The sequence below is a fragment of the Macaca thibetana genome, chromosome 3 (assembly GCF_024542745.1).
Source record: "Macaca thibetana thibetana isolate TM-01 chromosome 3, ASM2454274v1, whole genome shotgun sequence".
NCBI classification, from domain to species: Eukaryota; Metazoa; Chordata; class Mammalia; order Primates; family Cercopithecidae; genus Macaca; species Macaca thibetana.
The window spans coordinates 30,497,887-30,518,377 of NC_065580.1; the positions used below are offsets into that span (position 1 = coordinate 30,497,887).

The window sequence follows — 20,491 nt, forward strand, 5'->3', positions numbered from 1 at the left end:
CAGGAGTTGGAGACCAGCCTGGGCAACATGGTGAAACCCCATCTCTACTAAAACACAAAAAATTAGCCAGGTATATTGGGTGCCTGTAGTCCCAGCTACTTGGGAGGCTGATGCACAAGAATTGCTTAAACCCAGGAGGTGGAGGTTGCAGTGAGCCATGATCACGCCACTGTATTCCAGCCTGGTGACAGAGTAAGACTCTATCTCCAAAATAAATAAATAAATAAATAAATAAATAAATAAATAAATAAATAAAATTACCCAGTCTTAAGTAGTTCTTTATAACAATGCAAGAATGGAATAATACACAGATAGTAACTTTTCCCACCTATTTTTCCAAAAACTGCTCCTGTTCTCAGTCAGTCCTTTCCCAAACTGGAGCCTCCCTATAGCACAACCTGTAACAATTAGGGACTCACTTGGAAGTTTATTGGTGGAAGCACAGAAGCACCTTGTTGGAAACACCATCTTACCTCTCCCATGGTCACTCGGCTCACAGTGGGAAAGGAGCATTATAAGAGGTGGTAGCAAGTACAAGTACACGCATGCCAGGAAGAGCATGTTTTGCCTAGGTGTCAGGGTCCCAAGAAGTGCTCTCCTAGGGAACTGGCTACAGGAACTTGTAGAAGGTGCTCATCCGGATCCTCTTGTTCCCAGAGGCTGTGGCTCAAGACAGCTCTCATGGGTATATTCAAATTGATTGGAGATGCCACTGGTGAGGGTATCTTGTAGCTGCTGCGGTTGTCTATTTCAATGGCAGTGTCATTGTTCCTGTTGGAGCCCAGGGAATTTTGGGGTTATTGAAAGCAATAGAAGAAAACGAAAACATTGTTAAAATTTAACTTAAAAACCACTTTTGGGTGGGTGCAGTGGCTCACGCCTGTAATCCTAGCACTTTTGGAGGCCAAGGTGGGCGGATCACTTGAGGTCAGGAGTTCAAGACCAGCCTGGCCAATATGGTGAAACCCCGTCTGTACTAAAAATACAAAAATTAGCTGGGCATGGTGGCACACGCCTGTAATCCCAGCTACTCAGGAGGCTGAGGCATGGGAATCGCTTGAACCCAGGAGGTGGAGCTTGCAGTGAGCCGAGATGGCACCACTGCACTCCAGTCTGCGTGACAGAGTGAGACTCCTTCTCAAACAAAACAAAACAAAAAAACTCTCTTTCTAGTTATGGCTTTTTCCAGCGCCAGTGCTTTAAGCACATGTATGGAAATGCGGGGCACAATATGCATATATGGAATAATGTTAAAGGCAACCCAAGGAGAGAAAGCCACACGGGAGGAGGAGGAGGGAGCCTGGAGCTAAGGCCTGCTCTGCTGGAGGAACAAACAACTTTTCAGATCTTAAGTACTACTTTGATGTGTTGAGAATATAACGTATTATGACTCAAAGACAAAATCCCAGGGACCAAAAATTTAAGATCAGAGAAGTGAGAGTGAGCTGGGGGGCCTGAGGGATTACCAGTCTTGGTAACCAAGGGCTTGGGTTGTCACATGGGGAGAGAGTCCTTTGTAAAGAACTGCTGCCTCCTTCTCCTCAAGCTGAAAGAGAGAGCCTTCCTGGGTCAACCCAGGGAGCTTGAGCTGTGGCTCCTTGGCTCTGGGAGAAGAGTTGCTTCTGTGCCTAGGAAGCAAGGTCCTCCTCTCCAGTGGCTGGTCAAAATATGAGAGGATGTTTCCTGAAGGTCAGATGTGGGCTGTGTGAGAGAGAGAGAGAGAGAGAGAGAGAGCGCGAGCGCGAGCACGTGCACACCAGCCTGGAGCCACTGTAAGCCCTACCCAAGAGGACTCCTTAAAGGGGTGAGGGGATAGCTAGTGCCTGGGGGGGCATGGCCCCTGCAGAGCCATGGCTGGGAGGGTGGGGGTGGGGGTGGGGGGGGGGGGCACAGTGTGGCCAGATGAAAGGGAGGTGTTGCAGTTGAGGGGCCAGAAAGGAGATTTCAAAGAACCCAAGAAAGCTCCTTGCCAGTTGTAATGGCTCATGACTATAATCCCAGAACTTTAGGAGGCCAAGGTGGGAGGATCACTTCGGTTCAGGAGTTTGAGACCAGCCTGGGCAACATAGCAAGACCTTGTCTCTACTAAAAATTTAAAAAATTAACGAGGCATGGTGGTGCATGCCTGTAGTCCCAGTTACTTGGGAGGCTGAGGTGGGAGGACTGCTTGACCCCAGGAGATTGAGGCTGTAGTGAGCCAAGATCATGGCACTGTACTCCAGCTTGGGCAACAGAGTGAGACACTGTTGGAATGCAAAGGAGAGGAGAGGAGAGGGGAGGGGAAGGGAGGGGAGGGGGAAAGGAAAGAGAAAGAAAAGAAAGAAAGGAGGAAAAAGAAAAAAGAAAGAAAGCTCCTAAGAGAAAAAAGTTAGCTTTAAATATTAGGAAACAGAAAGAGAAGAAGAGTGACAACCCAGTTCCCCGCTAGGAAAGGTCACCTTGATAGGGAGCCAGACTGAGGGTAAGGAGAAGATGTGATAAGTTCAGGGTTTTGATAATTTTCAGACATTAGATATTTTAATTTCAGAATTGAGGCTGCTTTTGCAATTTAAATGGACCAAAGGAGCTTTTATATTCTCAGAGAGAGCCCATATGCTATGTAGCCTGCCCAGAAATCCAGCTTTTATCCAGGGGCAAGAGGAAAACTTCTGCCACTGAAAAAGTTATGAAGGGCAGACAAAATAAATTTGCATTCTGATGATACCCTACAAGTTGCATTTGTGCAGCATATTGGTTGCACTATCTTACTTTGAGTTTCTATCACTTTTTACAGAAAGAATCTAATACAATTATTAGTAAATTAATGAGACTTTGGAGCTACCAGTAGTTTCCCTTATTCTGTCCGTTTTGCAGAAGAGGCTGGTGAGGGCCAGGCACAGTGACTCACGCCTGTAATTCCAGCACTTTGGGAGGCCAAGGTGGGTGGATCACCTGAGGTCAGGAGTTCGAGACCAGCCTGGCCAACATGGTGAAACCCTGTCTCTACTAAAAATACAAAAAATTAGCTGAGTGTGGTGGCAGGTGCCTGTAATCCCAGCTACTTGGGAGGCTGAGTCGAGAGAATCGCTTGAACCCAGAAGGTGGAGGTTGCAGTGAGCCGACATCATGCCATTGCACTCCAGCCTGGGCAGCAAGAGTGAAACTCTGTCTTCCAAAAAAAAAAAAGAAAAGAAGCAAAAAGAAAACAATAAAAGAAGAGGCAGATGAGGCAAAGAGAACTAGGGTTTTACCCCAGGGATCCTTGTGAGCTTGGATTGGAAATAGTCAATAGCTAACTCCACCATGAGCCTGCTTTGTTAGCTTCACTTCTTTGAATTGATTTTCTCATCCCTCATTCCTTTTATTGAACACCTGTCGTTAGAAAACACTGGATTTTGCCTAAGGAGTGAATATTCAGATCAAAGAGCCAAAGACCTTATTTTCAAAGGCAGGCTTACAATAAAATTGACAGAAAAAGCCATGTGCATGACTATCTAAAATACAAAGAAGGAACTGAGATAGATTGGTAGAGGGTGTCATTGATCCCATGACTTCACGCTGGAGGAAGGGATCTGGAGCTGACCCCACAGAGGACCCACCTGTCTGCTGTGAGCTGGAGCTTTCCTGAGAGCTGTGAGAAACTGCCACTGGTCTGCTCAGCCGCCAGCAGCACGAGGGACTCGCTAGGCTGGGGGGATGACAGGAGGCTGTTTTCAGGCTGGATGGAGAAATTTAGCATCAGATGGATAGGTCTGCTCAGAGAGTTCTTGGCCTCCTTGGGGTAGAACTTTGAAGGGGTTTGTGATATTACAGTTGAGTTTCACACCCTAGCCCTGGGAACCTGTTCCTTCAGCATTAAGCCCCGAGAATCATCCAACAAAAAATGGGACCCCTGGCAGGGTCACACCCACTCCCTGGTCAACTATGGTGGCTACTCTGTCCAGAGTACAGATCTGAATGTTCAGAAGCAGAGCTGTCAGGCTATAAAACTGCTGACCTTCAAAGTCAATAACATACCTGAAGCACAGAACTTAAGTGGGAGGAGGAAAGCATTCAGATTCTGAAATCTGAAGGTTTTGGACAGTCCAATCTATTGACCTTCCTTCCTGTGCTTCTATACCAAGCAGGACCTGGAAAGGTCTTATGTGTATCAAAGACGTACCCTAAATAAACCAAAGAGGAAGGGCAAATATTTGAGGAAATATTTGTAAAAACTTGTAAGGGTCAAAAATCCTGATGTATAAAAAGTTTTATTATAGGCCGGGCACAGTGGCTCACGCCTGTAATCCCAGCACTTTGGGAGGCCGAGGCGGTTGGATCACGAGGTCAAGAGATCGAGACCATACTGGCCAATATGATGAAACACCATCTCTACTAAAAATACAAAAGTTAGCTGGGTGTGGTGGTGCACGCCTGTAGTCCCAGCTACTCGGAAGGCTGAGGCAGGAGAATCACTTGAACCCGGGAGGCAGAGGTTGCAGTGAGCCAAGATTGCACCACTGCACTCTAGCCTGGCAACAGAGTGAGATTCCATCTCAAAAAAAAAAAAAAAGTTTTCTTTTACAAATCAATTTAGAGAAACACAAGATTGCCAATAGAAAAATGGCCAAAGAACACAATAGACAGTGCCATATATATGGCATTAATATATATATAAAATATATTAAAATAATATTGTATTATATATATGACTATAAATACATAACAATGTAACAATGCCGAAACTCATTGAAAATCAGAGAATGCCACTTTTTTACCTATTATACTAGGAAATTTATTAAAACGTTTACTGCTCAATTGTAATAGGATATGCAGTAAAATACTATTTTTTTTTTTTTTTTTTTTTGAGATGGAGTTTCACTCTTTCACCCAGGCTGGAGTAACGTGGCACGATTTCCGCTCACTGCAACCTTCACTTCCCGGGTTTAAGTGACTCCTGCCTCAGCTTCCCAAGTAGCATTATAGGGGCCTGCCACTATGCCGGGCTAAGTTTTGTATTTTTAGTAAAGACAGGGTTTCGCCATGTTGGGCAGGCTGATCTTGAACTCCTGACCTCAGGTGATCCACCTGTCTTGGCCTCCCAAAGTGTTAGGATTACAGGCGTGAGCCACCACACCCGGCCCACAGACACTCATATTATTGGTGAGAGTATAATTTGGTATGATATTTATGGAAATAATCTAGCAATGTGTGTTAAGAGCCTTGAAAACGTTCATGCTCTTTGAATTCTACTTCTAAAAACCTATCTGAGAACATAATCAGAAATGTAGATCATACATATAAATGCTTGTTTTAGCATTATTTACAATAATAAATACAGGCCAGGCACAGAGGTTCACACCTGTAATCCCAGCACTTTGGGAGGCCAAGGCAGGTGGATCACTTGAGGACAGGAGTTCAGGACCAGCTTGGCCAACATGGTGAAACCCCATCTCTACTAAAAATACAAAAATGAGCCAGGCGTAGTGGCATACACCTGTAATCCCAGCTACTCTGGAGGCTGAGGCATGAGAATCGCTTGAACTCGGGACGTGGAAGTTGCAGTGAGCCGAGATGGCGCAATTGCACTCCAGCCGGGTGACAGGGCATGGCTCTGTCTCAAAAAAACAGAAACATTTCTAAATGTCTCAATATTAGGGACAGGTCAAATAAATTTTAATTCATTCATACTACTAAATAGAAATTATCAAAATGATACTTACAAAGAGCTTTTAAAAGACATGGAAACGTCTATATATATACACACACACTTACATATATACGTATATATACTTATCTCTCAACAGGTCCTGGAGGGAGGTCCACTTACTGTTGTTTCTATGGAGCTGGTGGGCATCTTGGGCACCAGGCAGTGAGTGAATTCGATTCTCGGGTCTTTGGTGGTGATGGACAGGCCTTTCTGCAGAATTTTCACCAAGCGGACCCAGAATTGAAACACAATCTCTGGGTGTTTTTCGTGGAGCTTCAGATAGTAGATCTTTTCGGTCACTGTCCTAACCCTCAGGATGCGCTGGAGCCGGTCGTAGATTCGCAGCTCCACGTACTTCAGGGGGAGAAGCCTGGGCATAATCAGGACATTCCCATGAGAGAGCCTGTGGTTTCAATCAACCATGTGGGTGCCCACTTAGAGGTGGCTCAGCGTCATTGGCCTCCTACCTCTCTGCCTGGGGGATGCTGAAGGGAGAAAGCTCATGTAATGAAAGTGGGGGTGATTACTAAGACTGACTCCTCTCCAATTTCCAGGACTTTAGTAGGAATACAGGTGTGTGCCAGTACACCCACCTAATTATTTTGGTATTTTTTTGGTAGAAACAGGATCTCCCTATGTTGCCCAGACTGGTCTTGAACTCCTGGCTTCAAGCGATCCTCCCACCTCAGCCTCCCAAAGAGCTAGGATTACAGATGTGAGCCACTATGCCCTGCCAAGATAAGTATGATTAATTCCACTTTACAGATTTTGAGGCTGACGCTTAGAGAGGCTAAGTGATTTGCCCAAGTTTAGATCTTATTAAGTGTGACGTGGAACTAAGATATCCTGACTCAGTTTCTAGGACTCTTTCTCCCTATATCCTGACTTACTGTGTTGAAAGGGCAAGGAAAAGGATAGATGTCTCCTGAATATCTAGTATTTTTTTTTTCAATCTCAGGATTTCATAGTCGTGTTTGACTTTCGTATCCCCACTTTTTCCTTGGAAACCCCCTCTATCTATATTGACAAAAAGAAACATTTCTAAATGTCTAATATTAGGGACTTGTCAAGTAAATTTTAATTCATTCATATTACTAAATAGAAATTATTGAAATTATATTTACAAAAAGATTTTAAAAGACATGGAAATGTGTCTGCATGTACACACATGTATACACACACACACACACATTTACAGAAAAGGAAGCTAAGATTCTCAAAAACCAGGTTCGAGACAAGGACTGTGTACTGCCCTATCCCAGCACGAAGAACAGTGCTTGGTAAATATAGATGCTAAACAAATACAGCTGGGCGTGGTGGCTCACACCTGTAATCCCAGCACTTTGGGAGGCCAAGGCAAGCAGATCACGAGGTCAGGAGATTGAGACCATCCTAGCTAACACAGTGAAACCCTGTCTCTACTAAAAAACACAAAAAATTAGCCAGGTGTGGTGGCGGGCACCTATAGTCCCAGCTACTCGGGAGGCTGAGGCAGGAGAATGGTGTGAACCCAGGAGGTGGAGCTTGCAGTGAGCCGAGATCACGCCACTGCACTCCAGCCTGGGCAACAGAGCGAGACTCTATCTCAAAAAAAAAAAAAAGATATTAAATACTTGCTAAACAAATGAATGAAGGAGTTCTACAGGGTTTATGCACTAAAGAACACTGTCTTTTCTTTTGATCTAAAATCCAGCTACAAAGCAATGCATATCCCAGTCAATCATTCCATCCCTTCCGGCCCTCCCTCAAGCCTTTACCTGCTGAGGGTGATGACTGGGGCATCACCAGGTGTGCTCCAGGTGGAAAACGGACCCCGGGGCCAGGTAACATTGGCCATCAGGAGGACATTGGGGAGCGGCAGGGAGGGCACCGAGGAGGTCACCCCAAGGATCACGGTGGCAGACCCTTCACAGACATCTCTCCAGTTCCCGGGCTTAGTGACCTGGAAATCAGCCTCAGGTGCGTGGGTCAGAAAGGAGCAGAAAACAAGGGGTGGAAGGATACAGATGCTGGAAAGCAGCACTTCATCTTAGGGGCAGGTGTGCAGCACACTGAGCTGGGCCCTGACCTGCTATTGACCATTTTTGTTGGTCTCCCCAAATATACTTTAAGGTCCTTGGCTGCAGGAACCCTATATTATCCTTCTCTGGGTCCTCTGTTTTTTTTTTTTTTTTGAGGCGGAGTCTTGCTCTGTCACCCAGGCTGGAGTGCAGTGGCCGGATCTCAGCTCACTGCAAGCTCCGCCTCCCGGGTTTACGCCATTCTCCTGCCTCAGCCTCCCGAGTAGCTGGGACTACAGGCGCCACCTCGCCCAGCTAGTTTTTTGTATTTTTTAGTAGAGACGGGGTTTCACCGTGTTAGCCGGGATCGTCTCTCGATCTCCTGACCTCGTGATCCGCCCGTCTCGGCCTCCCAAAGTGCTGGGATTACAGGCTTGAGCCACCGCGCCCGGCCCCTCTGTTTTATCTAACTGTAAAAAGATGCACTAGCAAGAAAAAGCTGAGTGGCATTGAAGTTTTCATTCCCCCATCTTTGGGTAGGATAAGCCAGCACTGGTTTCTAATGGCCCAAAAGGGAGATTGTGTGAAGAAAGTCCCAGAAGGGGAGGAAAGTGAGGAAAAAGCTGTTGAATAGGGAAGACCCAGACAGCTTGAGTTGAGGGAGGTTTGGAGCACTTCTCCCAGGATGATGGAGGGGCTATCTTGTTGCTGGGTCTTGAATGGAATGAGGATCTATTCTCTTGAAGCAGAAGGGGGCCATCACAGGACAGAGATACTGGATGCCCACCACTGGGCACAATGTCTCAGCTAAGACACCCCCACTTCACTATGCACGGCTGGCAGGAAAGCACAAGAACTGGGGCCACTAAGGAGCCACGGGGACCCAGGTAAGGAACATATGAGGAGGGACCCCTGTGTTCCCAAGGCCAGAGGGCCTTCTCCCAATGCTTTACACCTTTTTTAGAAAATAGAGATGGGGTCTCACTATGTTGCCCAGACTGGTGTCAAACTCCTGGGCTCAAGTGATCTTCCCCTCTCAGCCTCCCAAAGTGCTGAGATTACAGGCATGAGCCACTAAGTCCAGTCAATGTTCTAGACTTTGTAAAACCATCGACACCACTGCCCAGTCCTTGGTGGAACTGGGGACAAGGGAAAGCCCCAGGAATGACTGAAATGTAATTTCCCACCAGCCTGACCAGATGGTGTTCCCAGAAAAGTGAATTTTGATTTTGAAAAAAAAAAGTGACACTTCCTGGAGCCCATGTTGAGGAATAAAATCCATGTCCTCTGCAAAACACAGAGGGTTGTACGTATTGAGAGTAAGTGCTCAATAAATATTTGTGGGTGATGCTGCTTTGAGACGATAGTGATGGCAATGTGCAGGAAAGGGGAGAGAGGAAGCAGTGTAACTCCACTACAACAACTAAAACTATAACTAATACGTGGATTGCATCACTTCAAGTAAACTTTGGACTGTGTGCGGTCATTCACGCCTATAATCCCAGCACTTTGGAAGTCCAAAGCGGAGTATCACTTGAAGCCAGGAGTTCAAGACGAGCCTGGGCTACATGGTGAGACCCTGTCTCTATCAAAAAAAAATTTTTTAAATCAAACTTTGAACTTTTCTCTGGGGGTCAGCCTCTCCCTAGCACATTCTGAGTTTGTTGCTACCTGGGTCACTTAGTGTCCATTCAGAGAATCTAAACAGTTTTAATATTAGGCCAAAAAAATAGCACTTTGGGAGGCCACGTCAGGCGGATCATGAGGTCAAGAGATTGAGACCATCTTGGCCAACATGGTGAAACCCTGTCTCTACTAAAACACAAAAAAATTAGCTGGGCAAGGTGGTGTACGCCTGTAGTCCTAGCTACTCGGGAGGCTGAGATAGGAGAATTGCTTGAACCCGGGAGGCAGAGGTTGCAGTGAGCCTAGATCGCACCAGGGCAACGGAGTGAGACTCCATCTCAAAAAAAAAAAAAAAAAAAAAAAAAATTAAGAGAACAAATTTGCAGCCGAATCATGAATCATTACACCCAAATAGAAATGACTAGAAATTGGACCCTGAGACTGGACTTCCCATGTTACTGCTCTGTCTCCACCAAGGGTATGTTAGGAATGAGCTCGCCCCAGGTTTGCCAGTTGATCACCCAACTACACATCTCCTGGGGGGCAGCAAAGGGACCGTGGAGCGGCAGGAGCCATGAACACAGCTCTCCAGAATCCGGGGACTCCATTAGGGAGTAGCTCACTGCTCTGTGAAGAGTCTCCAAATTAAGCCCAAGACCCACCTCAAACTGTTTCCGCCTTCTCTCCTATAACCCCTGGCTGCTTTCCCACTCCATTTGAATGGGTCTGTGTCTTGCAGACCTTGCATTCCAGCCTCCCTGCCTTTCCTTAGGTACTTTGAAGCCCCTCTGTCTGAGATATCATCCCCGCTGTTCTTCCACTTACCAGAATCTCAGCAGTCTCTCAAAGAATGGCTTAAGACCCTTCTGGAAAGCCTTCTTCAACTGCCAAAGTCCAGAGAGAATGCCCTGAATGCCCTCAGCACATGCCTGGGGCGTCAGCTGGACCAAACTCTCTGACATAGAGCTTGCTTAGACAGTTACCAAATAACGGGTAAACCAAACTCATAGGCTTCCTGGCCAGGGACACTGATCTTTCTCTGCACCTCCTGCCCTGCACTCAGTGATGTTTAGTGTGTGCTTACTGGCTGACCAACTGGTTATGCTCTCCCACGCAGGAGCACGGGTTCAGGCTAGACCGCTAGAGGGAGGCAGGCAGCACCCGCCTAAGACTTGATACTTATGAAAACGATCACCTTCCACTCCCAGTGGTCCCATCCCAGGCTCACTTCCATTGGTCACCACCATCCTTTTAGGGAATGGTAGGATCTGGGCAAGACCTTTTTACCCAGTGTCTTCGCTTTCAAACAAGGCTGTTTCTAAACCATCCCAGAGTGAGGAGGTTGGATTTCAGAGCAGGGTTTCTAACAGCAACCTTCATTCCCTGTAACTACCCAGTTTGGACAAGTGGCCCAGAAAGGGCCTATGAACCCTGCCTGGAGACTGAGCTCTGATCTCTCCTTTTGTAAGGCATAAATCAATTTCCTTAAAGCAGACGACCTGCAGGTAGCTCTATCATATGGTAGGCACAAATGGAGGTGAACTTGGGACCCAGACCTTCTGGTTTTCTCTAGCTTTGGTGGCTTCTTTGTCCCTCCTCCCCCACCTCCAGGGCTTTAAAAGGCCACAGCATCTCCTAACCAACCCCTAGGAACAGGTTTTGGAAACAGAAAGACAGCTGGCCCTGAGCTGCATGAGGGTACCTGGATAAAGTTGCTTTCAAACACCACCGAGTTGGAGAACAAGTTGAATTCTGGAGAATGAATCAGTTGACAAAGAAGGCCATTTTCCACCCCAAGTTCCACTCCAGGGCCTAGTTCCCTGACCTCAGGTGGGAGGCCCCTGATTTTACTCATTGGTTCTTGGGAAGAATGGGCTGGGGAACATTTCTGAGGCTCCACGCAGACCCAGCCCAACGCCGAGATGTTGATGTGATCTGCCCCCACCTTCCCAGCTCTTCCTCCCCATTTACTTATGGTCTGTCCACCAGGGCTGGGAGGGCCTGTCAGCTCACAATGGCAGGAATGACATCAAGGAATGTGATGGTGACAACAGAAAAGGGAAAAAAAAGAAGAGGAGAGGAAGGACGAGGATGTGCCGGGCTCTTTTCTCCCTCTTTCCACCAACTACAAACCAGCAGTAATTCAGCCTATCCCATTTTGTAAACATTCACCCTTACCCCAAACGGGGTAATTGACCCTCCCAAAGTTATGCCAAGGCAGCAGTTAGCTGGCCAGATGCAAGGAAGGCTCTTGGGAACACACAGGCTTTAATCCTCTTGCCTCCCAGTGAAGCCTCTCACCAAACTTCCATGTGACTTGTTCACCCACCCCAGGGAAGTCTAAGGATAGGAGAAAGGGAGTTCATCTTCCCTACCCCATCTCATGGGAGAAAAGGAGATTTTTTAAAAAAAGAAATGGACACCTGTTAACTAAACAAAGAAGCTTATTTGGAAACAGCAGGCAAAGGAGAAGGCAGTGGCACAGTTGTATGCTGGAGCCAGACCACAACAGGTCACGAGAGCTAGTTGTTGCATTTTCAGGCATGTTACAAGCCAGTTGTTAAACACAGCAATTATTAAAACTTGGATTTTTGTTTTTTGTTTCTTTTTTGTTTTTTGAGACGGAGTTTCGCTCTTGTTGCCCAGGCTGGAGTGCAGTAGTGTGACCTCGGCTCACCACAACCTCCGCCTCCCGAGTTCAAGCGATTCCCTACCTCAGCCTCCTGAGTAGATGGGATTACAGGCATGTGCCACCACACCCGGCTAATTTTATATTTTTAGTAGAGACAGGGTTTCTCCATGTTGGTCAGGCTGGTCTGGAACTCCTGACCTCAGGTGATCTGCCTACCTCGGCCTCCCAAAGTGCTGGGATTACAGGCGAAATATGGTGAAACCTGTCTCTACTAAAAAATACAAAAATCAGCCAGGTGTGGTGGTGCATGCCTGTAGCCCCAGCCACTTGGGAGCCTGAAGCAGGAGAATCGCTTGAACTCAGGAGGCAGAGGTTGCAGTGAGCTGAGATCATGCCACTGCACTGCAGCCTGGGTGACAGAGTGAGACTCCATCTCCAAAAAATGAAAATAAAATAAAAAAAAAAATAAAGATGAAGTAAGCTGGGTGCCATGGTGAATCCCTATAGTTCCAGCTATTTGGGAAGTTGAGGTGGAAGGATGGCTTGAGTCCAAGAGTTCAAGTCCCACCTGGCCTGGGCACCACATTGAGATTCCTATCTCTAAAAAAAAAAAATTATTTTTGAGGTGAACTAAAGAATTTTTCAGCCAGGTATGGTGGCTCACGCCTGTAATCCTAGCACTTTGGGAGGCCAAGGTAGGTGGATCACAAGGTCAGGGGTTCGAGACCAGCCTGACCAACATGGTGAAACCCCATCTCTACTAAAAATACAAAAATTAGCTGGCTGTGGTGGCATGTGCCTGTAATTCCAGCTACTCAGGAGGCTGAGGCAGGAGAATCGCTTGAACCCGGGAGGCAGAGGTTGTGGTGAGCTGAACTTGTGCCACAGCACTCCAGCCTGGGCGACAGAATGAGACTCCATCTCAAAAAAAAAAAAAAAGAATTTTTCAGACAAACAAAAGCTGAGAAAAATTGTTTCCAGTAGACCTGAACTACGAGAAACAGTAAGAGTTCTTCAGCAGGAAGAAAAACACCACCAGATGGCAGCTTAGATCTACACTGACATAACGACTAATGGCACTATTTTTTTTTTCACCTTGCTCTTTTCTTTTTAACATATTTTTTGATACTTTTTTAAGGATAGTCTTTCTATGGCACTAGTGAGACATTTTTAAAAGCACTTTGTAATTTTAAGCCATTGATGTTTTGAGATTATTACCTCAACTTAACCTAGCTAATCCTGACTGGTAACAAGAAAAAATTCTTGGAAGTAGAATTGCTATATGAAAGGATGTATATGAGTTGGGTGTCATGGCTTACGCCTGTAGTCCCAGCACTTTGGGAGGCTGAGGCGAGATAATGATTGAGTCCAGAAGTTTGAGACCAGCCCGGGCAACACAGTGAAACTCCATCTCTACAAAAAATACAAAAAATTAGTCAGGCATGGTGTCACACGCCTTTGGTCCCAGCTTCTCAAGAGGTTGAGGTGGGAGGATCACTTGAGCCTGGGAGGCAGAGGTTGCAGTGAGCCAAGATCATGTCACTCCACTCCAACCTCGGCAACAGAGTGAGACCCTGTCTCAAAACAAATAAATAATTTTTTCCAAAAAAGAGTGTATATGCTGATGGGTACTACTGTGATGCACTTCATAACAAGTATACAAATTTAAATTTCCACCAACAATGGTTGAGAGTTTGTGCTTCTCATAAATCCACCATCTCAGTATGTCATCAAGCTTTTGAACTTATCAGGCTGAAAGTTTTTTAAATGATATCTCAACGTAATTTTAATTGGGTATCTTTTCATTTCTTTCATTGGTTTTTATTCCATGAATTTTTAATTCATAACATTTGTCAATTTTTCTATTAGGCTATTGGTCTTTTTCTTATCTATCTTATAGGCAATCTTTTTATATTGGAAAGACCGAGTTGTGATTTTTTTCCTAGTTTTTTACTTGTCTTTGAATATGTTTACTGTGTTTTTGCCTTGTGGAATTTCTTTCGGTAGTTAAATTTATCAATATTTTCATTTATGGCTTTTGGATTTTTATATGATATTTTGACAAAGTTTCCCCATTCCAAAAGGTATACAATCATTTCCCCATGGTTTCCTGAACTACTTTTACGGTTGTTATCTTTCTGTTTAAGCCTTTAATCCATCTAGATTTTTTCCTGGTGTGTGATGTAAAGTCTAGAACCAATGTATTTATATTTCCCCAGATGGCTATCAATTGTCCAGTGTCACTTATTGTAGAGAATGTTACATCTTTCACCACTGATTTGAGATTCATTCATTTAACAAATATTTATCAAGTATCTACTATATATGGTAGGCACTTTCCTAGGTGCTTGGGATAGAGCAGTGAACAAAATAAAAAGGCTACATTATGCGAGGGGATTCCAACAATTAAAAAAATACAATAAATAATTATATAGTGTGTTAGGAGGTGGTAAGTGCTGTAGAAAGAAAAGAAGAACAGGGTAGGGGGGACCAGGAATGTTGGGGATGAATGTGGTGGAAGGTTGTGCTATTAAATAGGGTGGTCTGTTTAAGCCTCATTGAGATTAATGAGGACAATGCCACCTTTCTAATAATCAAAAGTCTTAACTATAATGGGCCAATTTCAGAATTTATTTTATATTGCTTTGATCTGTCTATCCACATGCTAGTACTACACTATTTTAAATATTGAGGATTTTTAGTATTTCCAAACTTTATCAAGTTAGTTTGAAGGAAATAATGTTTTCTTTTTTCTTTTCTTTCCACAGGTGTTGATCTCATGAAGGAGATAATTTTTAAGGTATGAAATTTGAATTTTTTTTCTTTTGGGGCACGGTGGCTCACTACTGTCATCCCAGCACTTTGGGAGGCCAAGGTGGGTGGATCACTTGAGGTCAGGGGTTCAAAACCAGCCTGGCCAACATGGTGAAACCCTGTCTCTACTAAAAATACAAAAATTAGCTGGGTGTGGTGGCACAGGCCTGTAATCCCACCTACGCTTAGGATAATTGCTTGAAGCCGGGAGGCGGAGGTTGCAGTGAGCCGAGATGGTGCCACTGTACTCCAGCCTGGGCAACAGAGTAAGACTCTGTCTCAAAAAAACATGTTTGCAGCAATAGAAGTAATTGTTTACAATTGGTTCCTATTTCTGAATGGATAAAACTCATAGTAGCAAAAAGACTTTCACAATAACAGCTCCTGAAAAGTTGGTCATAAAATAAATTACTAATTTTAAATTCATAAAAGAAATACCTGACTATAATTGCCAAACATGAAGGTATCAACAGTACTAATGTACTAATGTCCTTGTACAACTGACCTGTATCAGACTGCCTCATTTTATAAATTAGGATTCTCTCATATTCTACAATTTCCAAATACATTATCAATTTTTTCATTGTTTTTGAAATCAGAAGAATTTTTAACATGACTTTAAAAGTATTTAAGGCATTTATATCTTCAAATGTTACAGAATTATTATTATTAAAAACAAACATAAAGTAAAAAGGAAATGAATAACATTAATATCCACATCTAATCACTGGGATTATAAATTCACAGTGCAGGCCAGGTGCGACAGCTCATGCCTGTAATCCCAGCACTTTGGGAGGCCAAGGCGGGTGGATCACTTGAGGTCAGAAGTTCAAGACCAGCTTGGCCAACATGGTGAAACCCTGTTTCTACTAAAAATACAAAAATTAGCCAGGTGTGGTGGTCCACACCTATAGTCCCAGCTACTTGGGAGGCGAAGGCATGAGAATTGCTTGAACCCGGAGGCAAACTGCATTAGTCTGTTTTCACACTGCTGATAAAGACATACCCAAGACTGGATAATTTACAAAGGAAAGAAGTTTAATTGGACTTACAGTTCCACGTGGCTGGGGAAGCCTCACAATCATGGCAGATGGCAAGGAGGAGCAAGTCACATCTTATATGGATGGCAGCAGGCAAAGAGAGAGAGTTTGTGCGGGGAAACTCCTCTCTTTAAAACCATCAGATCTCATGAGACTTATTCACTATCATGAGAACAGTACAGAAAAGACTTGCCCCCATCATTCAATGACCTCCCACCAGGTCCCTCCCACAATGCATGGGAATTCAGGATGAGATCTGGATGGGGACATGGCCAAAGCATATCATTCCACCCCCGGCCCCTCCCAAATCTCATGATCTCGCATTTCAAAACCAATCATGCCTTCCCAAAAGTCCCCCAAAGTCTTAACTTATTTCAGCATTAACTCAAAAGTCCTCAGTCCAAAGTCTAATCTGAGACAAGGCAAGTCCCTTCCACCTATGAGCCTGTAAAATCAAAAGCAGGTTAGTTACTTCCTGGATACAATGGGGGTACAGGCATTGGATAAATAAATCCATTCCAAATGGGAGAAATTGGCCAAAACAAATGGGCTACAGGTCCCATGCAAGTCCAAAATCAAGCAGAGCAGTCAAATCTTAGAGCTCCAAAATGATCTCCTTTGACGCCATGTCTCACATCCAGGTCATGCTGATGCAAGAGGTAGGTTCCCATGGTCTTGGGCAGCTCTGTCCCTGTGACTTTGCAGGGTACAGTCTCCCTCCTGGCTATTTTCACAGGCTGGCATTGAGTGTCTGTGACTTTTCCAGGCGCATGGTACAAGCTGTCAGTGGATCTACCATTCTGGGATCTGGAGGACAGTGACCCAGTAGGCATTCTGTGGGGGGGGATCTGACCCCACATTTCCCTTCTGCACTGCTCTAGCAGAGGTTCTCCATGAGAGCCCTGCCCCTGCAGCAAATTTCTGCCTGGGCATCCAGGCATTTCCATACATCTTCTGAAATCTAGGTGGAGGTTCCCAAACCTCAATTCTTGACTTCTGTGCACCTGCAGGCTTAACACCACATGGAAGCTCAACACCACAAGGCTTGGGGCTTGCACTATCTAAAGCTGGGGCCCAAGCTCTACATTGGCCCCTTTCAGCCACAGCTAGGGCAGCTGGGATGCAGTGAACCAAACCCCAGGCTGCACATAGCTTGGGGACCCTAGGCCCAGCCCTTGAAACCACTTTTTCCTCCTAGGCTTCTGGGCCTGTGATGGGAGGGACTGCTGTGAAGACCTCTGACATGGCCTGGAGACATTTTCCCCATTGTCTTGGGGATTAACATTTGGCTGCTCCTTCCTTATGCAAATTTCTGCAGCTGGCTTGAATTTCTCTTCAGAAAATGGAATTTTCTTTTCTATCACATTGCCAGGCTGCAAATTTTTCAAACTTTTATGCTCTTTTTCCCTTTTAAAAGTGAATGCTTTCAACAGCACCCAAGTCACCTCTTGAATGCTTTGCTGCTTAGAAATTTCTTCTGCCAGATACCCTAAATCACCTCTCTCAAGTTCAAAGTTCCACAAATCTCTAGGGCAGGGGCAAAATGCCTCCAGTTGCTTTGCTAAAACATAACAAGAGTTACCTTTGCTCCAGTTCCCAATAAGTTCCTCATCTCCATCTGAGACCACCTCAGCCTGCATCTTATTGTCCATATCACTATTAGCATTTTTGGCAAAGCCATTCAGCAAGTCTCTAGAAAGTTCCAAGTTTTTCCACATTTTCCTGTCTTCTTCTGAGCCCTCGAAACTGTCCCAACCTCTGCCTATTACCCGGTTCCAAAGTCGTTTCCACATTTTCAGGTATCTTTTCAGCAACACCCCACTCCTGGTACCAATTTACTGTATTAGTCCATTTTCATGCTGCTGATAAAGAGATACCTGAGATTGGGCAATTTACAAAGAAAAGAAGTTTAATTAAACTTACAGTTCCATGTGGCTGGGGAAGCCTCACAGTCATGATGGAAGGCAAGAAGGAGCAAGTCACATCTTACATGAATGGTAGCAGGCAAAAACAGAGATCTCGTGCAGGGGAACTCCTCTTTTTAAAACCATCAGATCTCAGCTGGGTGCAGTGGCTCACGCCTGTAATCCCAGCACTTTGGGAGGCTGAGACAGGCAGATTATCTGAAGTCAGCACTTCAAGGCCAGCCTGGCCAACATGGTGAAACCCCCTCTCCACTAAAAATACAAAAATTAGCCAGGCATGGTGGCAGGCAACTGTAATCCCAACTATTTGGGAGGCTGAGACAGGAGAATTGTTTGAACCCGGGAGGCAGAGGCTGTAGTGAGCCGAGATTGTGCCACTTCACTCCAGCCCAGGTAACGGAGTGAGACTCTGTCTTGAAAAAAAAAAAACAAAAACATCAGATCTTGTGAGACTTATTTACTATCACGAGAACAGCACAGGAAAGAATTGATTGCCCCTATGATTCAATTACCTTCCACCACATCCCTCCCACAACACATAGGAATTCAAGGTGAGATTTGGGTGGGGACACAGCCAAACCATATCACAGAGGTTGCAGTGAGCTGAGATTGCACCACTGCACTCCAGCCTGGGTGACAGAGCAAGACTCCATCTCAAAATAAGTGGATAAATAAATTCACAGTGCATTAATACTATATCAATGTCATAAACATACCCTGTTTGATATAAAAATATAATTGCTGATTCATCATTTGCAGATTTGTACTCTATTACTGTACTCATTTTTAAAAATCTTTGGTATTTCCATTTTTATAGTAACGAAAACCCAAATGGGAATATAATTGGCCCCAAATCTATCCTTCCTCTGTTCCTTTTTAACATTGTAATTAGTTCTCTTGTTTTGTTCTAAACTTTTAAAAATTAAAAATAAATAAAATTATAATTGGTACTCTGAGATGAATATGCAAAACTAAATAATTTTTAGACTCCTATATATTTGCCTTCTTGATTTGGTAAAGTTCTTGAAACTATTAAGGCCCCAGGAACATTTTATCTTCAGTAAATCTTGTTAGCCACGATTAAACCTCTCAAACTTTCTAGACAATATTACTTTAGGAAGATTTTCGAGTCACCCTTTTACTTCTCCCTAATGCATATTCATACATGTGCACAGGCAGACTTTAAGTGTTCTATCACATGAAATTCTGATTCCTCCCTTTCCACTCCAATTTAACACTGTATAACTGTGTTGGCCGTGATGTGTTATTCATTGTTTTATTGCAGAGGTTTGTATAATAAAGGCCTGTAAAACAGGTATCCTTTGATTATGCCCACATCCACCTCCATAGCAACAAAGACCCTTGTAAGTGACCTGAAAAGGAAAAGGCAACTGTGGTGGCCAGTCTCCAAGAGGACCCCAGTGATCATCGCCTCCTGGTCTTTGGAGTAGTCTCCAAGTCCCTATCCATAACATATCAGGGTTGGTCTGTGTGACTGAAAGGATAAGGCACAAGTAGTGATATGTCCCTTCCAATATTAGGCTATAAAAGTCACTGCAGTTTTCATCTTGGTAGTTTTTTCTCTCTCCGTACCACCCCCACCCTGGCCCTCACCCCCACTATCATTCCACCCAAAGGGAAGCCATCTGCCATGTCATGAGCAGCCTTGTGGAGAGGTCCACATGGTGAAGAACTTAGGCCTCCAGCCAATAGCCATCCAGGAATGAAGGCCTGCCAACAGCCATGTGAGCTAACTTGGAAATGAATCCTCTAGCTGCTGATGAGACTTCAGATGACTGCAGTCCCAGGCCAACAGCTTGACTGCAACCTCATGAGAGGTTCTGGCTCAGAGCCGGAACCATGCAGCTAAGCCACTCCCAGATTCCTGACCATCAGCAACTGTATGAGACAATAATTGCTTGAAACTGCTAAGTTAAGGTATATTTGTTACACAACAATTGACAACTAATATACTAACCCCAACAAATATAGCCCACCACCACCACCAAGAAGAAATATCCAAAAAAGAAGGGAAAGTTTTACATAAAAAGGGAGAGGAAAGCAGGTTTCTTTTTGGTTACTGGGTAATAGTTTCCCTTTGAAGCACTTTTAGCACATTTCCAGCATGAATTATCTTGCCTTCTCTGTATTCTTCCATCCAATTATTAATTTCTATCACCTCTGGGCACCTAAGATCTATTAAATCCTGAGAACTTTATATAGTATTTCTTTATTTAACATTATATTTTGCTTATAAGTCTTATATGAATATAATGTTCTCCAAATTAGAATTCCTCAAATTACATTGGACTCCCTATTTTTATTAGTTATTTAATTCTGCAGGTTATAATGGTAAGTAAAAGAAAAAACAAAAAAAGGCCAAATTGCATTTATACTATTAAAACAATATAGAAATTCCTGGCTGGACGTGGTGGCTCATGTCTGCAATCCCAGCACTTTGGGAGGCTGAAGTGGGTGGATCACTTGAGGTCAGGAGTTCAAGACCAGCCTGGCCAACATGGTGAAACCCTGTCTCTACTAAAAATGCAAAAATTAGCCGGGCGTGGTGGCAGGTGCCTGTCGTCCCAGCTATTCAGGAGGCTGAGGCAGGAAAATCGCTTGAACCGGAAGGGTGGAGGTTGCAGTGAGCTGAAATGGCACCACTGCATTCTAGCCTGGGCAACAGAGCGAGGCACTGCCAAATAAATAAATAAATAAATAAATAAATATCCCCATGCGTATGGACATGATCTAAAAGGAAATAGTAATAAAAACAATGTTCAAGT

The 20,491-nt window shown here is 44.5% G+C and overlaps 2 protein-coding genes across 2 annotated transcripts; both read right to left on the reverse strand.

Annotated features, from left to right (window-relative positions):
- Positions 1-407: 407 nt before the first annotated feature.
- GARIN1A (golgi associated RAB2 interactor 1A) lies at positions 408-11,255 on the reverse strand. Its single transcript, XM_050782578.1, has 5 exons — positions 10,997-11,255; positions 7,426-7,610; positions 5,789-6,038; positions 3,579-3,697; positions 408-771 (listed from the first exon to the last, which is right to left on the reverse strand). The coding sequence occupies exons 1-5, from the start codon at positions 11,147-11,149 to the stop codon at positions 576-578; spliced, it is 903 nt and encodes a 300-aa protein (XP_050638535.1). The 5' UTR covers positions 11,150-11,255; the 3' UTR covers positions 408-575.
- Positions 11,256-16,076: 4,821 nt separating this feature from the next.
- LOC126949783 (uncharacterized) lies at positions 16,077-17,757 on the reverse strand. The gene has a single exon (XM_050782579.1). The coding sequence runs from the start codon at positions 17,571-17,573 to the stop codon at positions 16,887-16,889; it is 687 nt and encodes a 228-aa protein (XP_050638536.1). The 5' UTR covers positions 17,574-17,757; the 3' UTR covers positions 16,077-16,886.
- Between the last annotated feature and the right edge of the window lie 2,734 nt (positions 17,758-20,491).

Coding starts and splice junctions, on each gene's coding strand:
- GARIN1A (XM_050782578.1), bottom strand. CDS start 11,149: ATGAGTAAAATCAGGGGCCTCCCACCTGAGGTCAGGGAACTAGGCCCT. Junction 7,611..10,996: donor TTGAAAGCAACTTTATCCAG/GTACCCTCATGC, acceptor GCTGATTTCCAG/GTCACTAAGCCCGGGAACTG. Junction 6,039..7,425: donor CCAGTCATCACCCTCAGCAG/GTAAAGGCTTGA, acceptor GATTATGCCCAG/GCTTCTCCCCCTGAAGTACG.
- LOC126949783 (XM_050782579.1), bottom strand. CDS start 17,573: ATGTGGAAACGACTTTGGAACCGGGTAATAGGCAGAGGTTGGGACAGT.